General features: G+C 45.7%; 1 protein-coding gene across 1 annotated transcript in view; it reads left to right on the top strand.

The window, feature by feature from the left end:
• Window positions 1–5,406: 5,406 nt before the first annotated feature.
• The window catches only part of T265_03852 (hypothetical protein), a gene marked incomplete at both ends in the record, with an annotated part of 10,545 nt that continues 6,084 nt past the window's right edge, over window positions 5,407–9,867 (top strand). The window contains 2 exons of the mRNA XM_009168433.1: window positions 5,407–6,552; window positions 6,584–6,681. Of these exons, the coding sequence (XP_009166697.1) occupies window positions 5,407–6,552; window positions 6,584–6,681 (1,244 nt within the window). The remainder of the gene's footprint in view (window positions 6,553–6,583; window positions 6,682–9,867) is intronic.

Genomic DNA, 9,867 nt, shown 5'->3' with positions numbered 1-9,867 from the left:
TCCACCGGTGGCTGATGGCCACGTGGTCCAACTGGGTCCACGGTTGATTTGTAGTTGGCGGCCGCCAGGTTACGCGGTGCGAACGTTTATGTTGAAAGTTCGTACTTGCCGGAAACAGTTCGTGATCAGCACACAGCTGAAGGAGTCGATCCCGGTTGTCTGTTCGGCGAGCATCGACTCCGAATCAACCACCCAAATGTGATTCCAAGGAACTCAGACGACCTACTTGAGCATTCAAATCGCCTGCAAGGATCACAATGTCAGTGCTTTTTGCCTGATGGATGAGCCCGGGTAGCTCTCGATAGAAAGTATCCTTCTCCGCATCAGAACTGCAGTCCGTTGGGGCATAAGCCGACACGACAAACAGGCACCACTTTTTATGCCGCGAGGCATTGAGCTTGATTGAACTGGATAGCCGGACGGCGCCGAGACGACTGTTCACTGGGATCCAATCCAGCAAAGCGCGTTCAGCTCTGGAGCTGAGTGCAACTCCCACGCCATATATTCCACGAGTCATCGCTTTTGGGTCACCGGACACACTGAGGGAGAAGTGTGAATGAGCTGAGTTCATCCTTGGTGTACTGAGATGCAGAACCACGCTCGGGTCTTGTATGCGTGTTTTGGAGATACAGCATACATCGATTTTAAGGGAGTACAAGGTTTCAGCAAGCATTGCCTGTTTGCCAATTTGACATAGAGTACGGACGTTAAAAGCTCCTATGTAGAAAGGATCTCGTGGATTTAGGTGTTATTTTGTTTACTGTTTGTGGGCAGCGGGGAGCCTAAGGCCCTTCGATCAGATGGCTGACGGTCAAATGGCCCAGCGACGTTTGCTTGTGCGGTGGGAAGGGGTTGGGAAGGGACATCAGTGGACGCTGATGTACCGTGGTCCTGGTTCCCTCAATCATCTCTTAAAGAGGATGTTCCCGGGAACTGTTCATCTTAGTGTCAATCAGCTTTCGACACATTTAAATCACTTCTTTCATCAGACCTGCTGCTTGCACATTACAACCCATCTTGGGATATCATTCGAGCGTCAGATGCATCCAGTCATGGAATCGGAGCAGTCATTTCCTGATGAATCTGAGAAGGCTTCTCTCATGCAACCCGATCTTTGACATCAGCCGAACGCACTTAGAGTCAATAGAAAAAGAAGCACTTGCAGTCGTATTTGCCGTCCCACTGAATGTCTTACGATAGCCATTTCACACTCCTCACCGGTCTCAAACCGCTTGTCAGCATTTTTGGTTTGGAAAAAGGCGTTCCGGTATGCACACCAAATCGTCTCTTGGGCTGGGAACCATTCTCGTTGGCTATGATTTTTCAATCAAATACCAGTCTACGGGTAGCACTAGCCAAGCAGATGCCTTATCAAAACTGATAAACTCACAATGACAGCCGACGGAATGTACGATTGTGCCTTCTGTCGGGCCGTAAGTTTGCGCCGTACTCGCTGCAGCCATCCGATCATTTCAAGCTGCTTCAAAAATGGTCCGTGACGAAACCATATGTGACCCCGTGCTCCATCAAGTATTAGACTATCGCCTAACACGCTGACCATCGTCAGTGACGCATCATTCACCTCGTGCTCATCGACGATTTTCTCTGTCTGAAGATGATGGTCGCTTTTCTTTTTGATGAACGTGCTATAATACCATCCAAATTGCAAGCGCGGGTCCTAAATGTTGTCTTCTGGTGATGTATTAGTCAGACTTGTTAGTTCACGGAAGAAGTTATACTGCAGACAAGTGGATCGTTCCGTGATATGGAATTCAGTTGAACCAGAATATAATAGGTGCTAGCAGTCCAATAGGATCTCAGTGAGAGGCTGAAATATAGAAAGAAGGTTTCAGTACACAAGAAACTCGCTAGCAAAGTGGATTTGTTCGTTAAGAGGCAGTCCCTCTGACACTTCCTTTTTGAAGCACTTGATCGTGGGACTGCTGCCAAGGGTTAAGCCGGTATGACTGGCCTTTCTATTCGATCCGTCCATCTCCTCGGTGATCAAATTGTCGAAATTAGTGGTCCATTTATTGGCTCTGAAGATCCAGGCTTTTGAGCGAATCCAACTGTATCGAGAAGAATCTCCAGTCGAAAAGCAGGATCAAGCTTAGCTGTCGCTGGAAGAGAGGAAGAGCGCTGCTGTTTGGCATGATGGACCCTGATAGAGGAACTTACGTTTATCTCAATAACAATCTTTCCAGCACAGCGCACAATACACTTTGTATCCACTTTTCCACACCATCACGATGGTCTTTGGCTAGCGCGGATTGACCAGCTATAAATATGTTACAGCGCCGTGATCTCGGTTGAACTGAACTTGTATATTTGCGTTTCTACCGGTTGGCGAATGGTTTGTTGGACGGATGACATCAACGGGTAAACGCATGTTCCGGTTCATGAGTATCTTTGCCGGGTACTTACCATTTGGAGCGTTAACATTTGGTGTCGCCCTGTAACTCAGCAGAAGTGTCTGGACGATTTACGGTATCGTGCCTTCCCCCTTTGAGTTTTAGGGGTACGCGTTTGAAAGTGTCCACAAATTTCTCCACTTGGTCATTTGATTGTTGGCGGAACGGTGGTGATAGCATATGTTGGATGCCATAGGGGTGGGGCGAGATGGCTCAGTGGTTAGAGCGCGAATTTACCGACCGAAAGTCAGTATTTTGAGCCCGACCACTGCATACGACTTCCTCTGTCTAGTTTTGGGCAACCTGGCAGTGCCCAGCCCTCGCACTTCTTTCGGGTGGTATGGCAGTTGGGCACGGAAAAGGGGTGCTACAACTGAACGATGCGTATGCATCTATGCTATTTTATTGACAGCGGACGTGAATGCACTGCAGTTTTCAGAAACTGATATTCGGAACGCCAAGGTGGCTTAACACATAGTTTTGAAATGGTAGCACAAGCAGTAACATGGTTCATGCTAAACACTTCTGGCCAGCTGCTGCAGGCATCTAATAGGATCAGATATTGCTGACCATTGATTGCTCCTGTAAAATCGACTTGAAGTCGTGGCCATAGAGTTTCTGAAAGAGGCATAAAAACTTGATTATCATGTTTTCCGAGGGGACATTGCAGATAGTTGGCATTTTTATCACTTGCGAACAAGTTCTTTTAGCTATTCGGCCAGTAGACCACTACGTGTTATCGCCTTTATGCTCTGTATTTCCTCGACTTTCGGGGGCACAACCACCCGTTCTGCAAAGACTATGCAGCCATCGACCTCGGAAAGTGAGAATCGACGTTGGGAGAACGGCTGAAGTTAGCGAATATACACTCATTTGCAAACTAATTTGGTTTTTCTAGAGACATTACAAAGAACGTCTGAAGTCGTTTATCGGAAAATACTGGAGGCCAGTGTGTGCGGTGGAAGTGGAGTGACTTTTGAAGTGACGGATGGCGTCGCGAACCATGACAGAAGTAATTGCAAGTGCACGGATTGCATTAAGAGGCATTGCGTTATCTTCTGGTTCCAGGCGTTTTGCGGCAGGAAGAGGATCCTCGGGTTGGTGACTTTAAGTCCATGAATTTTGATAATGCATCAGCTTGGCCAGTGGCCAATAGAGAAGTCGTAGTCCAAAGGCATTGTAGCTCAACATTAAAGACGGTTGGCTGTGTAAACAGTGAACGCCTTTCTTCGATCCGAAAACGCCGAGAAGCGGCTTATGGTTATCGACGGGCGTAAAATGACGTCCATAGAGATTTTATGACGGTGATTCGCTGAAGCTTCTTTTCCGATCTGTCCACAATTGCGCTCGGTGATTGTTAGGGATTTACCTGCGTGAGCAATCGCTTTTTCGTTTCAATTAGGGAAAAGTGAGAGATGACAGCTTCAATACCTTAGTTGGATGCTTCTGAAACAACAATAGTATCCAGGGCTGGATTGCAATGCGCGAGTAGCAGATCAGAGCTGAGAAGTAACTAATTTGTCAAAAGCGGGGTGAGACTCATGTGACCAGTTCCAAGGCACATCCTTTTTAACAGGAGGGTGGAAACGAGCCAGGGAAGGTCAAACAAAGACTTCGCGGCGAAGTGTGAGAGCTAGTACCAGTAAATTCAGCCGCGCTGGGGATATCCGTATACGTGGATGGCTATTCTGAGAGAGGACGTATCAACGGGTCAAGGCGTTGACATTTATGACAAGATAAAAGGTAATCGTGATACCTTTCCAGTACCTAGCTGTCTTGCCTCGAAGGAAGCTGGAGGGCTAGATACTGTAAGGTTGCCCAAGCCTAGACAAGAAAAATCGAGGTTGGGTTCGAACTACGGACCTTCCGGTCAGTTAATTCACTGAGCCATATCGCTCCATTTGCTCCAGTCGCAAATTCAATGGAGCGTATGCACCCGTGCTGTTGCCTTCAGTGCACATCTTCCTTTTGTGGTTCCACCACTAAAAAGTACAATTTCGTTCTTGGACTCAATCGCCAATTGTATCAGATACTTTCTTTTATGCGTCTTATTTTCCTAGCTCATCGGCCACAGAAACTGTAGCAGCTTTAATCACTGTGGAATGCGCACGCGGTTTCCAACTGACAATGATGACGGCAGATAGATAATTGCTTTTCATTACTGATCCCTTGTTTTGAATTTTCGGAGTTATATTCGGTTACCTGTCATAACGAGCATACCTGAAATTGCCTTACAAGGATCGAAAATATTATTGTGTACAATCGGTTGGAAAAATCGTTTAGCTGTAACACCCAGATAGGGGAAATCGAGAGGCAGAGGTGGGGTTCGAACCGCGGACCTTTCGTTTAGTAAATTCGCGCTTTAACCACTTGGAAAAAGTTTCGAATCGATTGAGCAATCATTGTTTCAGGAAGGCTGGGTAAGCAATCGGTGGATTCGTAGCTGCTGTAAACCCACCGATTGATTACCACACCTTTCTGAAGTGATGTTATTTTGCACTTATTTGGGGATGTTGTAAGAGCATTTGGAGCAATTTGCACTTAATCGTAAGTAGCAGACTCAAACGTCGAAAATATCACTGAACGAAGCCAAAAATTATGTATGCTATGTAGGGAAGAAACGGGACTTGAGATGGGTACGATCGGTGTTTCCTTCTCGACCCAAGTTGATCCGAAACATCATGAAATGTGCTACTATTTGCAATGCCGTGATTTTCCCTCGGTTTCTTGTCTAATTTTTTTTTTACTGTCGACACATTTTTACTGACTTTTGAGAATTTGGTTTGTTTTTGGTGAACATCGGGAAGTGCTGAAGTTCCTCTAATGATGCATTGTCAATATTGGGAAATCCAATGGCATTTTATTGCCAAGAATTTGTTACGTGATTAATTCTTTGACACTCATGGAATTTAACATTGCTTGAATGTTCTCATTTTCTCCCCAGTTCCAGCTGCTTTTAATGATCATCTGCTGATACGCCTGAGGTTCTGAGACAATGTGGAGTAATCTATTTTCTATCTGGGTGTGTTTCTCACTTTGCTTTCGCCGGATCGATGCTGATGATGAACGGTTTTCAGGGACCCAGTCGCATTTGCAGCACTCTCTTCCACATGAACAAATGCAGCACATAAATTCAGATATCGGGAAAGAACAACGCCATGCAACTGGAACTGAATTCCAGGGTGGGCAACCAAATATCGATCAACGTGTCCAACAGCCTCCGCAGTACCATGAACCACCATTATCGTCTGATGTTTCACGAACAAATGATCCACATAGAACTGCTCCCACTGCAACTCAACACATTCATGTCCCACCCGATTCCCAACCCTCGCAGGTTAGCGGCAGCTCTTCAGCACATTACGTGGCTCGTCCGAGTGATACTAGGGCTGCTGCAGACATGAATGCGGACAGTCCCGGTTTCCAACATGCAACGGTGGCGCGTCACGAAGGTCAACGACTTCCTTATCGGCAAACCGAGTTCCATAGTGAATCCCATGGTTCATCCCCTTCATACTCACAGCAGGTTAATGTGGATAACATGCATACAGGGGGAAATGTTGATATGCGGCTAGATTTAGATGATCAAGGACAACAAAACCCTGCTGCTAGCCAGCTGCATCCCTCTGATCGGTTTCATGACCAGAATGCCAAATTTGACGCCGTAAGGTCGCACGACACGATTCCGCCACAAACTGTTCGCCAGCATAAAGTGCATGAACCCTCTGAGTCGCATCACCCGGAAGGGCGTACCGCAAGTCAGCTTCGTGAAAGCCATCAGCCTGAACACTGGGAAAGGGACGGTTTGCCCGTTTCTTTCGGTTCAAGCAGTGATTTCATCCACAAAAGAGCATCTGATGACCATCAACTAGACTCCGCGCCCGACCTCTACAATCAGTTCCGGCATAGCCATGAAACGGACGAGCGTCAGGCTCCTAGGCAAGGAGAAGTCCCACAACGTCGTTCAAATATACCCCGTGAACTTCAGCTAGACGACACTTATGTATTCCCCTCGGCCGATGAGGACCGACGTGGTCGTTCTTTATCTGATGACTTTGTTTCTATGACGTTGATTGTCAGTCCTGGAATAAAGGAGTGTGTTTTCTACGTGCCGATCTCAAACTTCATTCTGGATTATCAGGTGGGTCGTTTAACGTAACTAATTTGCGAAGGTTATTCGCGGTGGACTTATAGATGTCGGCCTATTTGTAAAAGATCCCCAAGGCGAACCGATTGCCACAAGACCGCCGTCACCAGATGCCACAGTTTCGTAAGTACTCATATGTATACTTAGCCCTGATTTCCTTTTACCGTTTTCTATGTGCTACCACAATTGCTGCAGGGTATGTGTGGTTTTACGGATATTTCAGGACAGTGTGGACCTACTGGGTCAAACGGCTATCCTGAGGCTGTCAAGTAGCTCACATGTGGAAGCTGTATAGAACATTCCTTCGGGCGTTTAGAAGTGCAAGAAGAAGTCCTGGGACCCGTTGATTGTGGACCAGTTTTGAGTTCACTTCCTTGGATTGCCAAATTTGTAGTGCGAAGCGATTCAGACGTATTGTAATACTGATAAAGCGTGTTACAGAATGACGAAGTGGGGCTAAAGTGGAGATACACCAAGGGGGTCTCAAGAAGTCAGTTTCATCTGTTCATCGAAAAATGGAGACCTGGATTTTAATAAGGTATCGTTTTTTTCAAATAACCGAAGCAGTTGCAATCCAGTGACCTGCCATTATGTGCTGTGTGCTCAAGAGCTTCTAACCATTACTGTCGTCGAGAACAACACACCAGTAATACATGCTGGTGCTGTTGCTGTAGTCGCCACTTCATACCTGGGGACCGCGTGATCCTCACTGTGCCTGGTTGGAGACACTACAAGATATGGCTGCCAACCGATGTCAGTGGCGTTCTTGTTGTCAGTTTCTGTCCAGATTGCCTGAGTGGATGTCTGGAGGTGTAGGCACCTCGGAATGATTGTGTTAAGCTAGCACTAAGTCCCTCCCCCATCCACCTTTATTCTTTTCTTTACAATAAGGCTTTCAAATAAGTAATGGTTGTACGGAAGTGAAGCATCGGTGTTGAACACTTATGTCACGCTGTAGATGACGACACTTCAAACCATCTGTGAGACTACTGTGTAAGACGACTATAAGACTACTGCGACTACTGTCACCCACTAGCCTGGATTGTGTGGAAGCCAGCTCTTCTTACAAAGTATTTCTTGGCACGTAAAAAGAAGTGAACGCTGCTACCCTGTAGACAATGCTAATCCATCTAGGCCAAAGTAGTTTAATAGGTCGCGGTATGGCACGGATGCACGCAATTGAAAATTGTGGTCATCCGGCAAGTTGAAATGAAAGCCAGGTTTTTTCACCACGAAATAAGCTAAATTTGATTTGGATGAATGAAATAGACGAGTCTCAACTGCTTGAAAATCAGCAAGGCGAAAGTCTCAGACATCAACACATAAAATCCCGTCAGAATATAATGGAAGGATGATCCAAGGAAGGATCATGAACACCGCTCCACTGACAAAATGACCAGCTTTTTTCATCATGAAGTTTCATTTGCATTGGCTGCGTGAGCCAGTTTACGGCGCTTGTTTTCGCAGACAAATGTGCTGCTCATAGGGGTGAAATGTTTGGAACATTATTGACTGACTGTATCTGGTGCGGCATCCACGGAGGTGGAAGCTCTTTTGAGGGAAAGAATCATTCACACGCAAGAGCACACAAAAAACGCGAGACAAACAATCAATCCACAAAGAAGCCTTTTATCTGATATAAATAGTAGTCTTTCCAAAGATCATCTTTGTACGGCGGATAACTGTACTTTAATCATCTTCATAGCCGTGTGTGTCGTATTTGTCATAAGCTGTAGCGTGTTCAACATAGTTTATTGGTAATGAGCAAGAACGTACAATATGTAAAAATACTTGCAGCGATTTTCTGACAGAATAACCACCCCCGTAACAGTTGAATGCAGGTTCTTGTTGCACGTGACCCATTTACTCGCACCTCATCATTTTGGTGATCCGGGTTTGATTTTCCATGGGCACCCTCAAGTAGGCTGTGGGCACGCGTCCTACTGTTGTGCACATAACGGCATAAAAAACCATGTTCGGAACGAGGACGAAGAAAAATGCGCCTACTCAGAAATGAGTCTTATTCTGTTCAATGAATTGCTTCACTTGTTTCGCTTGAAATCAACTGAGGTTAGGAATATTTGGTGGCGGTTGGTCATTCGTTCACAATCTGTTATAATCTCGCTATTTGTACAACTACTGGCAAGTTAGGAGGTATAACTGTGGCACGTGTTGCCATCTTGCACGGCCTATTTTAATATTTTCCATGTCTTTTCTTTCGAATTTATTACTCATCCAAAAGTGAGAACCGTAAGTCATCCGACTTTTTGATTCCACCATCATGTATTTGTGGTTATTCTGGTTGCAGTCATGACTTGTACTCTGGGTTTTGGCCCATTCTGGTTTTGAACTTCACACTGTTTGATCACCAATTCTGCGTTTGGCTTTCATGTACCTCTAATTTGGTTTGGTTTGTGATCCACAGGAGTCAGTCCACAGGTGCTGCATTTCTATTCCAAGTGCAACTGTGTCACTTGGCGTAAATTTAGAGTAAGTACACCGTGCGGGTCTCCCGTGCTCGTTTGACATAGTCTGCTGTGCGCAGCTCACGGATATCATGAAGACGTCGTTTACGCACTTATGAACACAGATTATCGATTGCTATCGATGTGATTAGTTTGCACTTGTACTGATGTGCTGTTTTCACTCGAAATGCAAGATTTTTTCCCGACTGCACTATACAACTCACTATTCGACTGGAAGTTGGAGTAGCTCATCTGTTGATTGATTCAGCTTTGTGATAAGGTCATCCGACGGCAGCCAATGTGGAGTGTTTGGATTGTTAATTTTCCTCCCATGCTGCCCAACAGAACCATCAGTCATCTTTGGCATGGTTAATTTAATCATGTTTTTGAAGTTCCCCATGGGACATGTTCCAAACTCGAATACAGCCCCCACCACAATTGGGACAACTGACCGACTGAAGTCCCAAGATGTTTAGGTGCAACGGTGCTCTGCTTTATGAACTTGTTCCTGGTGCTCTCAATATGTGGAGCCGAATGTTAGCTGTCATAACTCACATCGTGCTTTCTCTTATTCGTTCACGACTAAATAGCTGGGAGTTGTAAAAATATACACCAAGTATTGGAAAGAGAATCGTGGCAAAAGTCAAAGACAGCAACATCAGTGTTGACACTGATTCTTCACTGCCGTACAACCATAAGGTTCGTCTAGTTATATATATATATTTGTATTAAAAGCCCTGCAGTGAAGAGAAAAAGAGTGGGTGAGGGAGGGGACCTAGTGCTGGCCTATGTCAAGCATACTGAGGTGCCTACACCTCCAACCGCTCAATCAGACAATCTGGAA

Source organism: Opisthorchis viverrini (genome assembly GCF_000715545.1).
Source record: "Opisthorchis viverrini unplaced genomic scaffold opera_v5_57, whole genome shotgun sequence".
Taxonomy (NCBI): Eukaryota; Metazoa; Platyhelminthes; class Trematoda; order Opisthorchiida; family Opisthorchiidae; genus Opisthorchis; species Opisthorchis viverrini.
Note: the sequence above shows the minus strand (reverse complement) of the source record. Positions and strands in the feature narration are given on the sequence as shown.